Genomic DNA, 24,366 nt, shown 5'->3' with positions numbered 1-24,366 from the left:
GTCGGCTATAATATATAGCCGACACCCGCAGCTTCTGGCCCCGGCTCCGTTCAAAATTTCCGATCCACCACTTTTTCCCCATTTCGCAATTCAGAAAAATGGATCATACAGTCCCCAATGAAATTCTCATATCCTCACACAAAAAAAATGAGATCATACACTGTAGTGTGAAAAAGTTATTGGCATTAGAACATAGCAAACCAAAGAATAAAGGAGGTGGTGGTGTCATTTGGAACAAAAAGTGAAAGGCATACATACAGAGCCCACAAAAAAAAAATGCTGGAAAAGCGTTTGATTGCCAATTTCACCACATTTAGAATTTTTTTCCCAATTCCCAGTACACAGCATGAAATATTAAATACTGTAACTGGGAAGTATACCATATATACTCGAGTATAAGCCTAGTTTTTCAGCACAAAAAAAAATGTGCTGAAAACCTAAACTCGGCTTATACTCGAGTAAAAAAAATATAGGTTTTACCAGGTTTTTGTGGTAAAATTAGGGGCCTCGGCTTACACTCAAGTACATACGGTAAGTTGTTATGCAGAAAACAAGCCCTCATACAGCTCTCTGCAATGCTACTGGAAGGAATTCCATATTCAATGGTCATTATTTGCTGTTTTTTTTTATCAAATAATTGTATTTTATTCCAAACAGAGACAAGAGTCTTTATGGCTTTTAATACATCATCATACAAAATAATAGTTAATATTTCACAATAAAATATAAAAACATCAATGAGACTTATCTGGCTCAACAGAGTTGTATATACATGACAAAAAAAATTGAAATATGGTAAAATATACGAAGATCACATATGTATATACCTTTTGTAATATCTGTATATATTCACTGTATGAAATGTGAAAATAAGGTAGTTTGTACCCTATGGCAGTACAGTTCCCTGAATGGAATGAGATGGACAACCTGGACAGAATTCTGAACCTAAAAACAATGCAACCAATCACAGCACAGCTTTCAATTTTCAAGAAGATTTATTGGGGAAAAGGCTGTGCGGTGAATGGTTGCTATGGAGCAACAAAGGCCATTTTTACTTCCAATACAGTTTGCAAAAACTCCCTCCAATCATATATGATTATTCATGGAGGAACAGAAAATAGGAGAAACTTGGCTGTTAAAAATGGATGAAAATGACAGTTTTTCATAGTTAAATGGATATAACCCAATAGCTTCCCCCCAGATACTTGTCCCAGTAAGGAATACAAATCTACTAGATATTCTGGACTCCCATAAATGTTTAGAACTAAAAACAATGTACAGTAGATGTGTCATTTCTTACTATTTCCCTTGGGTGGACATGTCCTGATGTTACAAAGTGATATGTTATCTATCCTTTATGTACAAGATAACGGGGTGGTCAGTACAAACTGTCAAGAAGAAGAGCTTGGTACAGTCAAAGTAACAATATTGTTTGGAAGTTCAAAGCCTCCACCTTCAGTCCCTGAGACCCTATACATGTTGCAGTCTTTAAACTTCCATTAGACATTCGTGCTTTCATTGTCCATGGATCTCCTCCTCAATGTTTCACACCAATGGCTCTAGTCACCAGTCAAATTCACAAGGGCTACATAGTTCTGTGCCCGTTTTATACATAACCTCTGACATTAGGCCTCCTCATTGAAAATTGAATAGGAATATTAATAGGATAATATAGTTGTAAGAATAACTCAGGCTTAGTAAAAGCAAATCATGACATAACCAACACATCATATGTATCACAACACCCAGGAACATATTAGAAACCTCCTCTACAAGAATTCAACAGACTTTCACTTTGCAGAGCTCATGTGTTTTCACTTGCTCTACATTCATGTCTTCTGCACATCTGCGCTTTTTATTTGGGTTTTCCATAGAATTAGGTTCCTTGTCCTTTCTAAAGTATTCTTTGATATCCATCTCCATGGGATCATCAGCAGCATCTAAAAAGGATTACATTTTTGTGAAAGTTCATATGACATAAAAAAAAAAAGTTAATTGTAATGAGGCTAGCTGGGATGTCAGTGGGATTTGTCACCTGCCTAGCAGTCATGCTTGAAGTTGTACCCACATAAAAATTTGGGATAACAAATATGGGAAATTGAGGCTGCGGCCCACATGAGAAAATTATGATAGTTTAGTGAGGGACAGAGGGAGATTTATGAAAGACAAACGGTCTTAGAAAGGAGTTAGGCCATATATAGGATAAGCCCTCAATAACTGATCGGTGAGGGGGTGACACCCACCCAGTGCACCAATCACCTGTTCAGTCCTGTGCATACAGAGATACAGGGTGGGAAACAATACCTTTACATCATACCTTTAGGATAGTGTTTCAGACTCTGTGAGGAGAGTAAGCCGCTACAAATGATATTTGATGGCAGTGAAAAACTTACAGGGAACCTGTCACCAGGGACCTCATTTTCACTAAAGACCGGTTGAAGAAGCCCATCAAACCTGCATTGCAAATATGTCTTTCAAGCATTTCTGAGCATTTTCATTACAATATTGTGTATTTTAACTTACCTGGCTTCCAGTCAAAATCCTCTAATGAGTTCCAGGGTATGTTTTGGTTAGGATGTATTTTTTAGGGAAAAAAAAAGTGCTGCTCAATCACTCCTCAGCTCTCAGCCCCCACCTTTCTGCTCCTGTACAACTTTTACCTCCCCCATTGATGTGAACTCACCAGGCCATGAGCTCTTTCCCTGTGTGGGTGAAGGAGCAGGAGGGAGGAGTTTTACTTTAGCAGAAATGTGCGGGCTGAGAGCTGAGGAGTGATTGAGCAGCAAAGAGAACTTTTTTTTTTTTTTTAATGCATCAAAACTTACCCTAGGATTTTTTTTAGGAAGTCAGGTAGGTTAAATCACACAACTATATTGTAATGCAAATGCTGAGAAAAGGCAGAAAAGCATCACTGCAATGCAGGTGTAAAGGGTTTCTGCAACCCGTCTTTAGTGAGAATGAGGTCCCTGGTGAACGGCTACCTTTAAAGGAAATCTACCATCAAAATCAAGAAATATAAACCAGGGACACTTACTCATAGATCATGGCACTTATATTTGTTTTCCATGGCATCCTTACCTCTCAAATAATCTTTTAAAATTACGCTAATGAGCCTTAAGGGCTACTGGGGTGGTTCCCAGAGCTGCAGATTCACAGGCTGTTACACTGCGCAGGAGCACTTTTCCTTCTGAAACATTACATCTGCTGAGGGAGCAGAGGGGCCAGGTGAGACAGTCTAATAGACAAACTGCTGTAAATCGGAAGCACAGAGGGGCTTTGGGTACCTGACATAATTAGTTCCTGGTAATGTAGCAAAGTTCCATTTATTTCTGTACAGCTTAGCAGCTATACAGCATATTTGAACGAAAACCATAATGTGTCTGTATGGTCACCTTGAATTGTGGCTCTAACTTTACCTTGGGTAAGATCGGCAGTTTTATGCTGCTGTTCACGCACCAGTTTCATTAATTGCAAATTATGTTCACTGACCACTTTGTGATCCACCATAGGAAAAGGATAATCTTGACCTAAAAGTTGCAAATTTATAGGGAAAAAAACTCCAAAAGATCAGTGTTTGCTAGCGTAAATTATGAGACTTTATACCTCACTGTCAAAATACATAGATCATGAATCCATTCACCCTGAAACTGGAGTCATTGCTTTGCTATGATCAATTCACACGTCTGTATTATTGAAAATATTGGTGTGACATTGGTGAGAAGACAACTCTACACGGAAAACATTACCAAGGTACCATATGAGCTATAAAGACTGCTCCTAACACAAATAAAATGTCTCAAACTGCTAGCAACTGCCCAAAAAATAAAATGTGTGCTGTGGATATAAAGTAGGAATGTGGCCCACAGATCACTGTTCTTAGAAAGTTTTTATCTACTGGTAAAATTACTGGTGCCCAAACTGCCCATTAGTTAAAGGGAACCTGTCATCAGGTTTTGTCAATTTAAAAGGAAACTTTAAGGAGAAATTGACATAAACCATTAACATTATATTGTCAATCATCTTCACACACTCTAGATGGTATTTCTTTCATGGTTCAACATGTTGACATTATCCAGAAAATCTTCTTGGAAGAGAGATGTAGCTTGGTTGTAAAAAGTCATGGAGGTGGAGAGTTTAGCACAGAAGTCAAGCTCTCTCCACCTAAGAATGTCCCCATTTTTGGAATGGATGATCCTGCATCCAAGAACAAAATAATTGGCTCTCCTGAAGTCTGGTGAATGACGTCAATCACAGAAGAGGGGGCTTTCTTAGAAAAGGTGGGGGGGGGGGGGGGAGCTTGACTTCAGAGCTAAACTCTCTGCTCCCCCGGCTTTCTAAAAACAATTTACATGTCAATTCAATGTTGACTTTCTGGCTGATGCCACCACGATGGGTCATGAAAGAAATACCCACAAGAAGGTATTCAGATGCTTGACAACATACTGGTAATGGTTTAATAAGGCAATTTCTGACAGGTCCCCTATAACCTACAGAAAGTTTACTTTAGAAATCCACCTAAAAAAGAAGTCTACCTAGCTACTTGCTAGGAAAGACCACTGAGTAATATTGGTATCTTCATAATGTCATAAGGTCACACAGGTAAAGCTTCTCTGGACAATCTCCTCTACTCCCTCCCTTCTTCTGTAGTCGGAGCATCACTGCCGAAATCCGAAGCTTGCGCAGTTTGCCTCTGGTTTCTGACAGGTGCAGTCAGCAGTGGAGGCTACATTGTGGCTCCACTGTCTCACTGCACATGTGCATCTCCTTTGGAGATTGCATACCCTCTTAGTAGTCTGTCACACACAGGTGACGTCAATGCAGCAACATCCTGGATTCACACTGGTGATGCAACTATGTAGCGCTTGTGTAGTGGTTTATTCGCAGCTGTTGAAAAGGCTAACTGGTAATAAACTAGACTACAGCTAAGGTTTCATGTTAAAATACTATACACTTAGGTTTTTCCATCCAATGTTCAAACACAGATAGATATGTAGAATAGGTACAAAGCAACAATAAAACACAGCACTCCCTTCCACCGTCTCCTTTTATACTTTGAATCTATATGGTTTTACATTGCAACAACACAAAGAAAAAAAAAAAAATTATCTCAAATTTTTTGAGGTCAGTCAGTTTCCCATTCTGTAACAGAGCACTAAACTTCATTAAGCCCCATCATTCATTCACTATGAGAGCATTAGAAATATCCTAGTGTTTTGTTTGGCTAAAACAGCACTACCACAGACATGGATGCATGCTGGCCTTACTGCTCCGTCAGATATAAGCGATAGGGCTCTAATTTTAAGTAATCGGTCGGGTCCTGGTGGCCAGAATCCAACCAAGCACATTGTTATCTCCTATGCCGTGGAAAATAATGAAACTTGGGTGACCTTAAGTGTCCTGGAAGTGTTGTTCCTTTACACATTAAACCCAATTCTTATATAAGCCTTACCTCATTTACAGCTATTTTATCAACTATGGCACAGGGTAAGCCAAGCTTCAAGACATTCATACTTCCCTTTTGTTGGAGATGTTAAACCTCCATGTGCAGTTTAATTTACCAATTATGCATTTTGCTTGCTTCTGAATATCTTCTGGTGCAGTCCATGGGTCATAAATGTATTTCGCAGGAAAGTCCTTTAAAACGGGCAAGTATTTTCTGTGGGGAAAAATCTCCATTAGACACACTGTAATGAAAATATTTAAAAGGGAAAATGTCATGAGGAATTTGTCCCAGAAACCACCACTGCTGTGAAATGATGCCCTTCTATATTCTAGAATATTCAGCATTGTGCAGAAAAACAATGCTCAACACTATAAGGAATCATTGCACTAAATCATGGGCTGTGAGGTGTGACCGACTCTGATCAGAGCATATACATACATATTTTTCAATTGGTAAAAAAAAAAAAAAAAAAAAAAAAGACCTGCGTGAAGAGAATTTACCATGTAAGACGTATATACGGCCTATATACATCCCTCATAGAGGACAATGGGCGCACAGCCCCCTACGGGGGCAGTACGGTGCTGCACCGTACCCCGTGAAAAGATAGGACATGTCCTATTTTTCTCAGCATACAACGCCATGCGCCATATTCCTCTATGGAGAGGGACGGGGTGAGCAGCTCTTCCGCTCCCCGTGTCGCCGGGTGCCCGGCATCCCGGCAGTGTGAATTCGACCTTAAAATGTAGCCATGTTGTTCCTTAGAAACAAGATCAATGTCCTTGGATAGGACCACCATTGCTGGAGCGATTACTCAAAGAAACTTTGATTTTGCATATGAAATGGCAAAGAGTTACTGCATGTCCCACGGCCCTGTACAGTGTTTAGTACACCTTTAGTGCTGCCACAGAAACCAATACCTGGAACTGAGTCAGGAGACTCTAATCCAGAGCTGCAGCTTCAACAATTTGGACGCAGCTCCAGCTCAATGCATCTGCATCTACTACCAGGCTGGTGCTGTTTTCCTGAGGACACCACTCCAGTACCAGAATCCAGATCCTCTGTTTGACCGTTTTGGCCTGTTTTTCAATAAAGAACTGTGAGTTGATTTGCACAACGTTGCCTCTGTCTGATCACTGGATACGGCTGTACCACCACCACGGGCTTCCCCATCCATTACCCAGGGACCTATCTTACAGACAACACTGGGGTTGCCCCAGGGAGAACCAGTACATCAGCCTCTCCCTCCATATTTCTTGCACACACCACCTGCTGACATTCCCCCAGGCTGTAGGTCAGCCCCCCGCTCCCTATAACAAGCACCATGACATCAGTGTGCCCAAGGCTTCACTAGCCAGCCACTCCGGTATTCTGGGCCTTGGCTGCCTCCGGGCCCCAAGAAAAGGCTAGACTCCGGTGGGGGATGTTGCATATACATATGGCAGATGAATTAAATTTAATGTCAATGTATAGATGGGAATACTGCCAAAATATTTAGCAAAATGACCACACGACTAGATGAAGCAGCGCCCAACCCCTGTGACTAGATAAGATTATTGTAACAAAGTTTTGTCAGAGGCAGCACTGTTGCTGCACATACTGTGGCTAGTAACGGGTGGAAAAACACCTGACACATTCCCTTTAAATTTATGGATTTCTGTCTAGGGGTACTGACAATGTAAATATTTATTGAAAAGATGTTAGAATGGAGGTTGTATCTGCAAACATAGCATTAGCTCAGGCGCTGTGTGTGGGTGCTATTTGAACAGTAGAGACTCTGGTTCAGGGTGTTTTATTGGACACAACTCTGAGAATGGACTTTACACTCAAAGTGAAAGTAAGGGATCATCAAATCCTCATTTCTTAAAATGTATATACACTAATAAATAGGAAAAAAAAAAACATATGGTGATGCTGTAATGGAAAAAATTAATCGAACTGTCTGCAACACAGCTATTTTTACCATTTCCACAACTATAAAAATGTGATTATTATTTGATAATTTCATTATAATGCCATAACCAAATAGGGTATCCAGCATGGCAAAGCAATCAATAGTCCCCCTCTAAGGAGAAGTCCCTGGTCCTTAGCCCTGGTGATGCATTATAAAATTTGTATAGTTTGGATTTCACATTTATGATGAAATATGATGACAGAATAGGAGATTATATTATCCATCATATAATTTGCACTATTATTTGCACTATTTATATGTAAGGATTTATAACATAAAATAGTGGGAAGCCCTTTATTTCTTTTCAGCTTTTGGATTCTTTTCAAAGCTATAGATCTTGAGCTTTAATATTATGTTTCAAATTGCGCTTACCGTATGTAATTGCCATCTGGGTCAGTTCGTTTTCCAAAGCGAACCGGACAAAATATACGAGTGTAATGATGGAAAAAAGCACTTGCTGAAAGCCACATCCAATTCCCTGCATTAATGCTGTAATCTGCATCTAACAGCAGTTCCTCAAAGACCTAGAAAAAAAAAGGTACAATTTCAGGTCACCAAGTGCACAGCAGACCAATTAACTGAATAAGCATATGAATAATACCGCCTAACAAAGCATCAGTTTTATTCACATTGTAAAGATGACCTCATTACATATTGTGCAAATATCAATGCAAATGAATGCAGAAAAAAAAATTAAGATATAAATAAAGCTCAAGACAGATGAATGTACCCTAAAACACTACTTCTTATAAAATATATATATACACTTCTTGTTTTTAGAAATCTGGAGCAAACAAGCAGACACGTAATAAAACTAAACTTGTGTAATATATCATTTCATTACTCTATTGATCTATCAACATGTATATCTATATCATGAGTAAATCCTCCTAATCCAGTAATAAAACATTGTAAAAAAAACTTGAGTCTTGCTTTTTCCCCCACAGCAATTATTGCGCCTGACTGGGGGCACCAATTTGAGACTTGAACCACCCATGGAATGCTTGTTTACAGGAATTCTCCATCTCCACAAAAGTGGGGGAGACTAGGCAGCCCCATGCTGCCACATCCCCTCCTGTTAATACCCCTTTGCCCCTGAAAACCCCTTCTCACACTGCAGTTGCAACAATAATAATAGATTCCTTCGACAAAAACGGGGCCGCTTGGCGGGTTAAATTGATTCTTGGTGCAAATGCTCTGGCTCACTCTAAACTGCCAACATGTTGCACTGTTTACAATTTCCTTGCACCCCCTGTCCCTTTCCTTCTCTAAACATTACCCCTCCCAACGCTGAACTCAACTCCCCATCCCCCTAGCTATTGCTTTATGCCTGCAGTCATGGTTCACATCCCTTATATTTCATTCCCTTCTTTAATGTTGATTTTTCTGTTGGTCTACAGTACTAGTGGTTTTATGGCCCACTGTCCTGGAGGATGAGCACGGTAAAGGGATAAAAGTTGGAAAGTAAGGGTAGAAAACGTGTGAATCTTGAATTGAGTATTTCTGGAGGCATGTTTAGTAGTCAACAAAAATATTTTGCCCATTTTAGAGGTGGTACATTGTTGACATGATAAAGGAAGGTTGATCATGTTGATCACTAGTTATAGAGCTTTGAAATACCACTTGGGAGAAGTAGTTACATGAGGGCAAGTCTATATGACAAACAGACTCCAAATGCCCCATAACCAGACTTGAGGATCATAAGCAGCTACAATTTCAGTGGCCACCATGCAGACACAGATGGAAGTTTTAGTACAAAACTTCTGTTCACATATTATATTCTTTTGCTCGAATTTGCTACATATTTTATATTGCCAAAAACAGTGCTGCACTGGAGTTCAATAAATCAGTGACTTTATCACAATACCTTCATTCCTTCTTCCCAGCTGATCCACAGGTCTCCTCGGGTAAGGAAACAGGCCACAGCATGTCTGGCCAAGTGATGGATCCAACCTTCTTCCCGCAGTTGAGTCATTATTGCATCAATCCAAGGAAAACCAGTCTGTGCCTAAATGTAAATGTAATATTAAAAAAATCATGGCTACTTTCTTTCACAGCAGAAATATCACATATGCCAATGTGGGGTCTCAAGTATTACAGCTCACTTTATTTACATCAATGTACCTTCAGATACAACCAATAAACATTTAATACACTTTAGTCAATTATTGTCCCATGTATAAACTCTTGTGACCATCTGATAACACCTGCTCTTATTTTATCTGATCTCGACTTGGCCATTTTGCAGCTTCCAGACACGGCCCATATTTTCAAATCTGACATGTGTCACTATAGGTACTTATAACTTTGGACACATTGTACTTCATGTTAGTTTGGGTGATCCGTTTTGTGTTATGAAAAACCGGATATTTGACATGTTTTTTTTATGTGTGCCCTTACATTTACACATACTAAGTCGATAAAATACCAAAATGCTCCACAAAGTTTGAAACCCAAATTTTTCGCTGAGTATAACAATATACAATGTGGTGGTAAACTGTTGTATGGGCATTGAAGAGAAGGAGTGCCATTCAGAGCAGATTTGTATTGTCACTTTTTAAAGGCATCAGAGGTAAACAGCGCAGGATGGAGGGAGGGGTGGGAGTCTGATCCACATCAGAAGCCCCTTACAAGATGTGGTCATGCATGCAACCTCGTTTGGGAACCGGTGCAGGACGAAATGGTACGGCATGAGTCGCCCTCGCTTGTGCCGTATGGTTACGTCAAGTGTCGGGAAGGGGTTAATGCAGCTACAGAAATCAATGTCAGCATCACATTAAGTTCTCTTAGTAGGAGCATATAGAGGACTGAGGTAAACTATATGGGGCCCAAATGGTCAAATTAACATTCACCCCCCCATTAAAGTCTGTTGATGGTTAAGTACCTTTTCACTGAAGCCATTTTGGCTTACGGACAGATTGGTTCTCTCTTACTGGCTTCAGTGAGGTCTTACTGAATCATCTTTTCAGTTTTTTTCACTGATCCAATATTGTCAGTTAAAACACAAAAAGAACATGTTTTAAATTTACCACTGATCAGTTAAAAAAAAAGCTGAAGTGTGAAAAAGATAGTATTTTTGATTAATCATTAAATTCATTAGAAGCACTTAAATTATTTGTCATTTATTTATGCAAATAATTGTCAGAGGCTACTGGCAGGAGCAAAGGCTACTCCACGCCCCAGTAGACTGTGTGGATTCCATCTACCAGCTTGCCTTCATCACGGACCTTCCAGCTGTTGTGCACCCTCGATTGCTGAAGCTACCGCGCATGTGCAGATCGAGAACTTTGCAGACAAGGGTATGCAGCTGCTGGAACGAGCACTATTAAGAGGTGTTAAAGATATCACACTGGACTCAGACGCCATCTTACATATTGTCGGACATTTTAAAGATTCAGCATTCATTTCACATAACTTTGTGTAGTGATAACTAAGTTTGGGTGTTTCCCTCAGCAAACAAAGACTTAGTGCTCACTAGCACCACCTAGTGGAAGGTATCCAGGTGGACATCTGGACATTTGGTTTATGTGAAGTTTCAGTATTTGCATGTAGCCAATAGTATTAGACTCCTTTGTGTGCTTACATCCAATAGTGTTACATTTCCTGGGTGAGAACACCCAATTATAGTTGCTGCTTTCCTAATTACACGCCTTATGTAAAGTGCCTTATGGTTTTCTATAAATGTTCGTCCCTCAATAAACTTATCAGTCTTGTTGCTAACTTCCTGCAAGGACAGGTCTTGTCTTTTCATTCAAGTTAGTCAATTCCAGCGCTGGACACAGACTCATTTAATTTGAAAGTCACCTTACAATGATTAGGGGTTTGAGCCCCAGATATAAATCTATAAGAGAGGCGCTGCTGAATACGCAGTGGAGTAGCCTTTTCTATAGCTACTGAAGAGGCTACTCTACACCCCAGTCCTTTAAGTCTGGACATAATGGAGAGTTCATTAGTCAAGGTTTAGTTTATAAAAAGCTAACATAATGACAAATGGTTAGTGTATTACACCATGACTATCGATAGGCATAACAAAGTACTGTATCTGAAATGCAACTTTTTTTACCTTTGTCCACTTATTAAGTTTATCCTCGTCCTTGTACCAGTCTATCTGAAGACATATGGGGTTTCCTGCCATCTTTGTGAAGTTTGGAGTGTAAGAGGCTACAGTATAGAAAAATTCCCTCCAAAGCAATTGTCCTTGTAGAGATACTGGTGGAAGAGAATGATTTTTTGCCTGGAATACAGTATATAAAGTGAAGCTTTATATAACAGACTTTATGTATTAGTTGCGAACACAAAACAACCCACAAAAACACAAAACACTATATGGTATGGTGAGCAGTTACCGTATGTCTTTTTAATTAAAAACATATAAGACGCCTAGAGATTAGAAAGCTTCAGCACAATCAACCATTGCTTGTCCAGGATCTTTTTAAAAAAATATATATATATAAAACTGGCATTTCTTTTTATTGTATTGTTTATTGTCACCCTTCCTACTCCCGCCCCTCTGCTTGCCCAGGGTCCGGTCTAGCCGTGCCGTGGGAATGAAGCCTAAGGCTAGGTTAACATCTGCTTTAAAGGCTCAAATTTTCATCCAATAAAATCTAAAATATAACAGAAACTCCTATTATAGTCATGGAAGATAAAAAAAACTCACTTTTTATGCAAAACAATTCTAATTTCCATTATTAGGGATCAGCTAGAATGCCTTATCAGGTCTAGTAACAGTACTCACCTGAGCATATATAGTTGAAAGCTTCTGGAAGAAAACCCTGACTGAAAGGCACCCAACACTAAAGTAAGGGCTCAGGCCAGTAGTGCTTGGAAGTAGAGAGTTTGGGATGGTTTGTGGTTTTTTGAACTGTGAAACCCAACCCTGAAAAACAATAGAGTATAGTTGCAATAATTTAAAGAAATAATGCTTAGGGTTAACATAATACACGTGAACTTCCACTGCGTCAACTGACTGTATATAAAGAGGTTTCAGTTACCGTAATAAAAAATAGGTTTATTTCAACATACAAATTGGACCCAGTTTGCATCTCCGTTACGTTAACCGTTTTATTTTCTCCAGTTATTGTGAGCCAAAAAAAGAAGTGGGCAAACACATAGAACAACTTTCATATTAACGTAACTCTCTATAGTCTCTGCACCTGGGTTTGGCTTACAAGAGATGAAAAAAAGAATATATAAGGCCTTCCTTTTAAAAGGCCCTTTAGATAACAACACTTTATTTTTAAATTCTCATGGAAGCAAACAAACAAATTAGATCTAGATTTTTTTAATGTTAAAAGTTGACCTGTTTTTCTAAATGTTGTTCAAGCCTCCTTAGACCCTGTGATTCGCCACCGATCCAGTTTGTGGATTTACTCCTAGGTACGTCAAGGTCTTCTGGAAGAGGTACTCTGTGTTCCTCAGTAACAAAGGCATCTGCTGGAGTTGTGCATTTCCTAAAATCAAATAAAAAATTAAAGTTAATCATTTAAAATCTCATAACCATAAGGTTGACGAAACTAAAGTGTACTTTTCAGCAACTATAAAACTATATTATGGTAATCACAGTACATAACAGGTTACAATATGTCATTCATAGCCGAATCAGGCACTAAACTCCTGAATTCAAGGTATCAATATCCCATGTGTATTTTTCCCAAGAGATTTACCAAGATCAATTGGGATCAATAATAACTTTAACTAAAAGCTCTTTCACACAGCGTTTTTTTTTCACATCAGTAAATTTCCACTGAAGCCATTTTGGCTTATGGACACATACAGATTGTTTTTTCTCTTCCCGGCTTCAGTGATTTTGCATTGATGCCTTACTGACCCATTCTTTTCAATGGGCTTTTTGTTCACTGATCCAATGTCATTAGTGAATAAAACAGGGACAGGCTCTAAATTCAGTTTTTTTCCACTGATCAGTGGTCAGCATAAAAAGAAGTGGAAAAAGGCCAATTAAAAAGAATGGGTTCAGTGAAAAAAAATCTGTATGTGTCCAAGCGAAATGGCTTCAGTGAAAAAATAAATAAAAAAAAAAAAAAAAAGCGGACGTGAAAGAGCCCTAACTCTACAAATATTATGTAAGTTTCCCATCAAAAAAAAAAAAAAGTGATTCACGCTATCATAGTTATTTATCATGTCTAATTAACGGATGATAGATACTACTACACTCACCAATGTGTATTTCAGCAATTACGAGTCATCTTCAACGGGGTTGAAATTATTTTGTGTGTTAGGCTTGTTTGCCGGATTATATGCACAAATATCTAGCTCTGTTTTAGGTTTATGTATTGACTATGTGGTTTTTTATCCATGTATTTTTATTACAGGCGGTCCCCTACTTAAGAACACTCGACTTACATACGACCCCTAGTTACAAACGCACCTCTGGATATTGGTAATTTATTGTACTTTAGTCCTAGGCTACAATAATCAGCTGTAAGAGTTATCACCGGTGTCTGTAATGAAGCTTTAGTGTTATTCCTGATTCTAATGACAACCCAACATTTTTAAAATCCAATTGTCACAGAGACCAAAAATGTTCTGGCTGGGATTACAATGATAAAATATACAGTTCCGACTTGCATACAAATTCAACTTAAGAACAAACCTACAGTCCCCATCTTGTATGTAATCCGGGGACTGCCTGTATTAATAAGACTGTATTTGATTGCTATGGAAGAATCATTCTTCATAACATGCTGAAAAATGGGGCCGGAGTTTAGCTCTGGTTTATTGAACTCCATGTTTGATATTGCTTGACTAGAAATGGAAGTGCGACGGTTCATTAAGTTGGCGTTTTCTGTAAACTATAGTATTTTTAAATTTACAATTTATATGTTTCTAGCTGTACATCCCGGGATAGGAAAGAACTGCTTTTAGCTATAACAAAATAGAATGGGTTGACAAAAAAAATATTTTATATGCATCTAACTCTCTCTGATCATCTCCTTCAGTGACTTTCTGACTGTCACCTTGTCTGGGGAGATTTATCAGAAGTGTCTGAGAGCAGAACTCTACTTGACCATGGCAACCAATTAGAGCTCAAGTTTCATTTTCCCACAGCCATTTATAACAGCTGATCTTTGATTGGTTGCCATGGGCAGCTGGAACAGTTTTACCTCAGACATTTATGATAAATCTCCCCCTATCTCTATATCCCTATCCATGTATCCCCACACATAAGCGTCTTATACTCATTGCCAATAGTAACCAATCACAGCTCAGAGCTCGTATTTATGACCTATGGCAGCATAGCAGCCAATCATGGTTCAGCTTATAGCAGACAATGGCTTCTGTATATGGTGGTTAATAACTTTATTTTGGAAAGGATGGGGTGAGAATTCCAGTTCAAAACTCAGTCTATGACGTTCCCTGAATCATAGAGAGCGGCTGTGCAAAATTTGGCAATTGTAAAACTCGATTGTCAGCTAAAGGAATCTGCACTTACACTCAGCTTTAAAGATTAGAAATTCAGGGAGACCCTCCAGTGCCCATGCGCTGCCGCTTTTTAGGTGTCAAAAACAGGCAGCTGTCTGCTGTATAATACAGTATATTAAACTATTTACTTTAAAAGAGGGCTCAGCTCATGAGGAACATCCTTTACATTTATCAATTAATTTACATTATCTTTCATGCAACCTGTTCCTGACCAGCCAAGTTAAAGCAAACATTAGCAACACCAACAGTTTTTGGGCTTTTCCACCCTGCGCACCACTTTGGGCATGTTGGGGGGGACAGGAATGACCCAGCTTCCCGCATTTACTACAGCTGGAGGAGAGGCTGGAGCCTGTTAATAGATTTTGAAATTATAAGAATGAGGTTTATAATACCAGTCTGAATAAATTCCCCCTTTTCTTTTTAAGTACTTACATGAAATGTTCTTCTGTTATTTCTCGAGAAGGTGGCTCAGGATCACCAAGACGAGACAGTATATGAAGAAATCTTTTGTATGTCAGAGGTGCTCTTCCACCATTCTCTGTGATGATTCTAGTTGGAAAATATAAATAGCATGTCACACAGAGTTCTGGCAGAGGTAATATATATGTGAAAAATCCCAAAATTAATCCCTGTGTAGATGAAATACAGGAGTCTGTAAATTCAAGGTCTATGGCCAGGCCCCAATGACCAAACTTTGAACTGGGAGCCACATTTGCGAGTCCATATGGTTCACAAATGTGGAGTTAGCAGCTGTGAAAACTATTAGGTACTAGCGGGTTGATAACATGATATATTTGTTATAAGCTGTAACAGTAAAAAGTACCATGGAGGACGAAAAGGCAAACCACTAGGTCATTACATATATATTGAGTAATATTCATTTATTATTGTGGGTAAATACCACCTGTTAAACTTGGTCTGTGCCATTAGGGCAGAATTTGATATATTTTAATCTACAGGCTGTATTACATAACTCTTACACAACAGACATAAAACTAAAGATTGAGCAGTATTTAGGATGACTTATAACCCACTCATTCAGTACATAGGGAGGCATAGGGACATAGCACAAATTCCTTACACCACTGGAACCATGAGTTCATAACTAACCAAGTGCAACATTTGCATGAAGTCTGAATGTTCTTATTTCAGTTTTGGGTTTTCCCATATAGGCAGTGAACAGTCAGTTCTTGAAGTGGATATGTTGGAAACAAGAACAAAACGGACAAACATAAGGATCTGAACAATCCGACACGGGAAATATAGTTACAAATAAACAACTGGATCAGAGCCTGGCAGCTTCTAGATGGATAGTGTGCCCTGTCACATTGAAAAGAAATAGGAACAAAGCCAGGAATTTAAGATATTGATTTCCCAAATACAATAGCTACGGTATCTATACGATTAAGCCTCTGTGGGATAAGTTGGAATGAAGAGGTGAGGCTATATTCAGAAATCTCCAGGATTAAAGCTCCCCCCAATCATTAAAAGATTTAGAATCATTTCTTACTGTAAATATAAACGAATATATAACTTTGTTATCAAAAAAGTTTTTTTTTTTCAGTAAGTTGCCAGTAATGATCATATTTATGTATTTGGCTAGATACATATAAGGTATATAAAGTCTTTGATCATCGAAAAAAGCTATGTATTTAATACATAGTTCCAGTTTTCGGCCTATTATGTGCTTTTGCTATTTGCTAGTGCTGCTCCAAGGGGATTACTTACTACATAGGAAAAAGACAATAACATTGTGATTAGGCTGTACAACAGAGAAATACACAAGTGTCACGTGAATTTAAGCAAAAAGCTACCAAACAGCCAACATCTCTGACCTGGTTTCTCACTTACAATATCTTGGGAATAGAAAAAGCAAGCAAAACTGTTTATAGTATCGGAAACATGTAAAATCAATTATTATAATATTGTTTTTTTTTTTTACTTTTGATGACACTGCATCATGGTAAGTCAGTCTGTAGCTAGCATCTTGGGACCAGATACTGCACAACTTCAGAGGTCTTGTAGAATTCATGCATCATGGATTACAGCTGTTTTGGCAACACACAGGATCTACACAATAGTAGGCAGGTTGTTTTAATATCATATTATACTGACCAATATACATAGTTGTGGGAAAAACAGATATTAAAACAATTATGTTTTTAGGACATGCACCAAACATACTGCAGAATGCTATATATACACACATTTCTTGTACTACCGTCATTGTCATGACAACCTTTACTGGAAACAATGCATGTTTGTGTAGGATTTGTGTCCATTTTTATAAAGACTTTTTTATTCATTTAAAAAAATAAATGTTTTTAGCTCAAAAGGGGAGATATGTTATTGTTGATACAGCATTACCAAGCTGTGAGGACAAACCATATTTAGAATGTACACTCACCGGCCACTTTATTAGGTACACCATGCTAGTAACGGGTTGGACCTCCTTTTACCTTCAGAACTGCCTCAATTCTTCGTGGCATAGATTCAACAAGGTGCTGGAAGCATTCCTCAGAGATTTTGGTCCATATTGACATGATGGCATCACACAGTTGCTGCAGATTTGTCGGCTGCACATCCATGATGCGAATCTCCCGTTCCACCACATCCCAAAGATGCTCTATTGGATTGAGATCTGGTGCCTGTGGAGGCCGTTTGAGTACAGTGAACTCATTGTCATGTTCAAGAAACCAGTCTGAGATGATTCCAGCTTTATGACATGGTGCATTATCCTGCTGAAAGTAGCCATCAGATGTTGGGTACATTGTGGTCATAAAGGGATGGACATGGTCAGCAACAATACTCAGGTGGGCTGTGGCGTTGCAACGATGCTCAATTGGTACCAAGGGGCCCAAAGAGTGCCAAGAAAATATTCCCCACACCATGACACCACCACCACCAGCCAGAACCGTTGATAAAAGGCAGGATGGATCCATGCTTTCATGTTGTTGACGCCAAATTCTGACCCTACCATCCGAACGTCGTAGCAGAAATCGAGACTCATCAGACCAGGCAACGTTTTTCCAATCTTCTACTGTCCAATTTCGATGAGCTTGTGCAAATTGTAGCCTCAGTTTCCTGTTCTTAGCTGAAAGGAGTGGCACCCGGTGTGGTCTTCTGCTGCTATAGCCCATCTGCCTCAAAGTTCCACGTACTGTGCGTTCAGAGATGCTCTTCTGCCTACCTTGGTTGTAACGGGTGGCGATTTGAGTCACTGTTGCCTTTCTATCAGCTCGAACCAGTCTGCCCATTCTCCTTTGACCTCTGGCATCAACAAGGCATTTCCGCCCACAGAACTGCCGCTCACTGGATGTTTTTTCTTTTTCGGACCATTCTCTGCAAACCCTAGAGATGGTTGTTCGTGAAAATCCCAGTAGATCAGCAGTTTCTGAAATACTCAGACCAGCCCTTCTGGCACCAACAACTATGCCACGTTCAAAGGCACTCAAATCACCTTTGTTCCCCATACTGATGCTCGGTTTGAACTGCAGGAGATTGTCTTGACCATGTCTACATGCCTAAATGCACTGAGTTGCCGCCATGTGATTGGATGATTAGAAATTAAGTGTTAACCAGCAGTTGGACAGGTGTACCTAATAAAGTGGCCGGTGAGTGTATATCTTACCAGAAGATTAGACTTTTTAAGGGAAGTGGTTGACTTTCTTAAACTATTCCCATTACAACAAGGAATTTGGTTAGACATGGGGATCCTATGTGCTAGGTAGGATTTTATCACAGAAATTCCTTATGTAAGGATGTAAGGATATTGTGACACACTAGGCTGGTCTGTTGTAAAATGTAAACATATTTCCAATGAGCAACTAATCTTGACAAAAAAATAAAAAATAAAAAACACTATCAAACACATAATTATATTATATATATTATTGTACATACCTTCTGATGTCATACAGGGTATGAGAAACCAGGGATAAAAACTGAAAACCCAGCTCCTGACCCATTGCTGTTATGTTCTCATCCATGTCTCTATAATATGGCTCAATTTCATGGTCGACAGTGACCTGTGTAATATTCCACTTCTGCACATAGTCCCGCAACACTTGCTTATAGTCTCCTTTGATGACAAAAAGGCAAGAGTTTAACTTCTGAAGATTGCAATGAAGATCTTCAATAGATTGCAATAAGAAATTCCAGCGATTCGATCCAACGTTTGTGTTAGAGGTGATGAAGTTTTTATCCAATATGTACAATGGGAAGATAGCATCAGAAGACTCTAGTGCTGCCAGCAGTGTGGGGTTGTCATGAAGTCGCAGTCCCTTCCGAAAGATATGAATTGTCCGGTGAGGCATGGTGAAGGTCTATGTAATGAGGAGATATGCGTAAGGATATACATAATCAAACTTACAAAAACATGTTCTAATTCTATATTGAAAAAACATGATATCTTATGACTATTTATATGTAAAATATAGTTTGTATTCATATTTTTTATGCATACTTACGGAATATTTTTTAAATATTGTACATACAAATTGTGTTGCTGTAACCCATTAAAGGTGTTTAACCAGACGAAGAGACCCAGAGAAATCTCAAAGGTTTGCAATTGTTACTAACCTTTTAATACGCCAATAAAAGGCCTCTCAATCTAATATACGCAGCTTTTTTTATATTAACTTTCATATTAGTCATGTTTATGAACAGTATGTATCACGTGCATTTGTTTGCCAAGGAGCGAGCTAATGTAAGGCACTGGCTGTAGCTAGATAATGTGTTCTGTACTTATTTATTGATAAGCAGTTAGGACCTTGAAATGTCGCTCCTACAGGTGAGCAAGGGTCATTGTGGTTACCTGGCTCCTCAGATTTCTCTACATGAAGAGTTACATGTTCTAAGTATCATTCAGTTTGATAAGGTTGAGGAAGGAGGGGGGGGGGGTCTAGCTCATGAAAACAAGCCATTGTCCATCTACTTATTCTCTTCTAGAAACATTTCTAAAACCTCTGCAATATTAGATGTAACGTAACAGACCATGATTTTTTCTATATTTCTCCTGAACAGCTTGGATCTGTAAACTTTGATAATAAGCATTAGGATTGCTCCATTATATGCTAGCGAAGTAACGTCTGCACCTCAGCTGAATTCCATTCTATTATATAATAAATGGCACTCAGCTTAAGTGCCATTTAAAATATATGTGTATATATTATATGGAATGAGAATTTAATAGACGCTATTGCACAAACCACTGAGTACAGTACATTTTACTATACCAAGGATTGGCCTTGCTCATCTGCTGCTTTCCTGTCTGCAAAGGAGTGAAGCAACATTGCTTTTGGGCATAGCTGCAACTAGATACTGATCACCTAGATATTTCCTTTAAGTAGCGCTATTTTAGAGTGGTATATTTTAAAACTCTATAGTCTATTGAGCTACATGTAAGTTCAATGTTTAGCACGTGTGTTAAAGATATTACACTGGACTCAGACGCCATTTTACATATTGTCGGACATTTATGCATGTTTATCAATCCTAACCGAGAAAATCGTAGAATGTACTAAACTGATTCAAATGAAACACACCCATGACACAACTCGGTTGACAAAGACAGCAAAAATGTATAGCTCGATAGCACTAGGACTGCAAATGACCAAAACTGTTTCGTAGGTGGACGATACCAAAAATGTGCGATTTTACAACAGGCCTTAGAGCATACTACCGATGAACAGTACTGGAAATTTTTAAAAGGACATCATTTTCTTATATATTATTAGGCAAAATGGTCAATATACTTGGCGCCTTGCATTCTGCTACAGATTTCTTCAGGGAAGCCGTCTGCACGTCAGACACCCTTGTCCCCTTCTTACACTGCCCTAAACTGAGACAAAAGAGGGAGGAATGTCTATCATTGGCATACAGGGAAGCAGCAGATGAGCACGTCCAATCCTCAGTGTAGTGAAATGTACCATACTCAGTGGTTCATGCAATAGCGTCTATTGAATTCTCATTCCAGGGAAATAACTATCATTCAATCTAATTCAACAACTGGCCAAATGTTTCTGTCCAGCAGGACTTCTCTCTATGCTTCTATTTAAGTCTAAAAGTGATATTTTGACTAAGCTTCTAAACCGTCCAGCATCCAACTGGACAGTCCTGGATTTTGGTCGGGAGGGGAGCTGGCTGGAGGTATGTCCAGGGACATCAACTCTGCTGGTATCCTCCGGAAACCGAGTTAATCCGACGAGTATCTATCTTTATTATTTCATTAAGCAGCAACAAGAAGAGAAGGTGGTGAGGGGCCACAATATGATAGGGGCTGATGGGGAAGAGGAGGGACAATAAGATGAGGAGCTTCTAGGGGGGCACTATAAGAGGAGGGGCTACAATATGAGAAGAAAAAGTGGTCCACAAATGTCAGGTCCTGCTTTGTAGAAGGCAACTGTGCCACCGATGCGGACTTCTATTTTGCTGCAGGTGGTGGTGAGGCACGCGCCAATAGCACTTAAACTGAGTGCACCAGGTTTTTTCTGGTGCACTCAGTGTAATGGGCGTGTGCTACAATTATGTCGGAATTGCAAACATAAATGTGGCGTCCAGTGTGAATCTGCACCAGAACCCTCAGATTTATGTGTCGCAGCATGCACAAAACTCGAGTCAAACTGGTGCAAACACTAAACTTGCACTACACATATGGCCCAGTCAGTTTTATAAATCTGGGCCTTTGTCTTAAACTTTCAACTCCAGGGAAAAATATCTAATAATACTGCAACTAACTGATATAATTATATTCTGTATGGCAAGACTCTATTTGAATCAGAAGTATATAGAAGTGCAAGTTGAGCCCACAGAAATGTATGGGTGTCGCATTTGTAATATAGAACTTATTGATCTCACACAACCTGCAGCTACTCTATCACAATGCTCAGCTAGCACTTTAATGTGCTTGCATTGTATGTACAATATCATGCGATGCCCTATACAGATTTCTATTGGCTAATGGAGAATGCGTAGATACGCTTGTTTTGTGTCCTCTTCAATCCTGTTTTTGCAGTCTTACTACAGTTGTAGCAGAACTAGATCTGTCATATCGGGTTCTCTATAGGAAGATTCTGCATTAGCCTGAGGACAAATAGAGACAGCAGTGAAAGATGATCAGACCAAAGGCAACACCTTTCCCAAACTATACTTTCTAAAGGACAGAGTAAACTCAAAATTGAGAATTTTACAGGTGCTTTCCTATCCCATGGATAGGTCATGCCACCTCACTAATGTGTTGAGTGCAGCAGGGACAGAAGAAGATAAGCGAGAGGCTGGCCGGCAGCGATCAAGTGCTAGAGGCTGTTGTTGTGTAGTAAAACAGAGAGCAAATATTGATCTGAATCGGCCCTAACTCACTAAATTAAATGTTAACGGATAACAGTTAAGTACATGAAAATTCATCTTTGCTACATACATCTGTCCACTTGCTGACCCAGTCTAGCAGGCATACTATTCTGACAAGTACAGGTCAAATGTCAATTTAATGTGGCACTTTATAAGATACTCATTTGTACCCTTTACAGAGAACCTCCCACTGATACATCTATTATTGTACATACATAATACACCATTACAAACCAAGAGCTGATGAACATTGGTTTATACAGAGAGTACGGAAAGTATTCACGCCCCTTTAAATGTTTCACTCTTCGTTTAATTGCAGCTGATTGCTAAAATCAAAAAAGTTCTTTTTTCGCTCATTAATGTAGGAATATGACCACTGTTTGCTTGCCACCATATAATGCACATTTTTTTTGCAGTCACATATACCATCTCGTATGCATGTTTCATAACGTAACATGTTCCAATGCATTTAACTAAGTATACACATGTGTACTATTATCACACATAAAAGTAGATTATCAGCTGTGTACAATAACGTTCTACATACCAGACTCGTGTGGATCACAAAACTTATGTAAATTAAAGTTCAAACCATGTTAAAATTGTTATATTTTGCTAATGTCAAATACAACCGTTTATTGAGATGACAAAATAAGTTACTGTACTTTATATTTATGATGAAATGACCAAGTCCCTGAGACAAGATTCCTCCTTATTGTCCTTCCATAAGCCTTCCCTCCTGTTGCCAACGTCAACCTTAGCAAACAGAAAACCTTACTATTATGTGGTGTTCTTGTAGGAGGCACTGAGGACCTTCCTTATAAAACTCTGCTCCACAGTTGTGTGTTGTAAATCCCAGATATTTCATTATACAGTACTATGTATTATGCAGTACTTACTGTGAGCTCCTGCAAGTCTTCAGTGCTATGTGTACATGTCCGCCATACATGCAAGGAGGAAGCAAACCCTTTCAGCTCAGCAATGTGTATGTGCATGGAGTGGAATGCTCCCCCTCCCAGCTCTAAGCAGGACACATGGGGAGGGGTAGCATCCCTCCCCCTCCCATATAGCAATTAGAGAGTCTGTCAGTCAGTAGCAGCTGGCCTACACAGAGATAAAGCACAATAGCTTGGGAATAAGTGACATACACAAGGTCAATTCAATGGCTCCAAATATGAATTGAAATCTAGTTATTTAGCCCCCTGCATGTGAATGTGTCTGGTTTGTGGAAACCGTGTGCCGTCAGCTACCATGGACTGGACAGGAGTCCTTGCATCATGCAGAAATATTATCCAAGAAGTCCCTGTTTGCCCACCGAACATTGAGCTCTGCCTTCCTCTGGGTCTTTAGGTGCAATGGCTCTAGTATAATGGTTCTATGGTCTCCATGACCTGAGAGTCACTAGGCCCCATAATTCAATAAGAGACATTACAATGTTGCTTATTGCTGCTCAAATAAAAAACGAATAAATATATATTTTGGTGTTTTGTTTATTTCTAGTAAATAGCGATGGTTTAAATAATGTGTTAATGCACATTTTCCATAAGCTTCCCTCATGGAATGCAGTGAGCGCTCTTTTAAACAAACACCCAAATTGAAAAGTGGTCTTTTAGGGAGAAAATATAACAAATATCCATCATATAGGATAGAACTGAAAATCTGACTATGGCTGATGTCACACATGGCCTTTTTAGGCCGTTTTTAGTTTAGTGCGTTTTCAGATTGTAAAAAACGCATGCGCTTTTGTCCAGTTTTCCAAATTTGCACAATTAAAACTGGACAAAAACGCATGTGTTTTAAAAAAAACACATGCGTTTTTTACAATCTGAAAACGCAGTAACTAAAAACGGCCCAAAAACGCCATGTGTGACATCACCCTATGGCTGAATTCACATGGTACATTATGAGACGCAATCCAAAGGCTCCAACCATGCTGAGGTAACACAATGGGGCACATATACTTGCCCATGTTGCGATTCCCAATCCAAAATGTCCGACGATCATGGATTGTGCCGCGATTCACTATGAGCGTGCGCTCGATATCCTGCATCTGTCGCTTTCCGCCGGAGTTAACCTTCTTCTTCCCGGGGCATGTACGTGCCTGGCTTGGGACACAGTTTAAATGTTAAATCCCGCACTTAGTCTGAATCAGTCGGATCATCCGACGACCAACCCCCCCGAT

General features: G+C 39.2%; 1 protein-coding gene across 1 annotated transcript; it reads right to left on the bottom strand.

Annotated features, from left to right (window-relative positions):
* Positions 1-610: 610 nt before the first annotated feature.
* Positions 611-23,241, bottom strand: LOC140112466 (cryptochrome-1-like). Its single transcript, XM_072132514.1, has 11 exons — positions 23,084-23,241; positions 18,741-19,162; positions 15,270-15,386; positions 12,697-12,847; positions 12,133-12,273; positions 11,458-11,628; positions 9,262-9,402; positions 7,767-7,918; positions 5,559-5,656; positions 3,417-3,527; positions 611-1,940 (listed from the first exon to the last, which is right to left on the bottom strand). Exons 1-11 carry the CDS (start codon positions 23,177-23,179, stop codon positions 1,780-1,782), a joined length of 1,761 nt encoding a protein of 586 aa, XP_071988615.1. The 5' UTR covers positions 23,180-23,241; the 3' UTR covers positions 611-1,779.
* Positions 23,242-24,366: the final 1,125 nt, after the last annotated feature.

The sequence above is a fragment of the Engystomops pustulosus genome, unplaced genomic scaffold (assembly GCF_040894005.1).
Source record: "Engystomops pustulosus unplaced genomic scaffold, aEngPut4.maternal MAT_SCAFFOLD_799, whole genome shotgun sequence".
NCBI classification, from domain to species: domain Eukaryota; kingdom Metazoa; phylum Chordata; class Amphibia; order Anura; family Leptodactylidae; genus Engystomops; species Engystomops pustulosus.
Note: the sequence above shows the minus strand (reverse complement) of the source record. Positions and strands in the feature narration are given on the sequence as shown.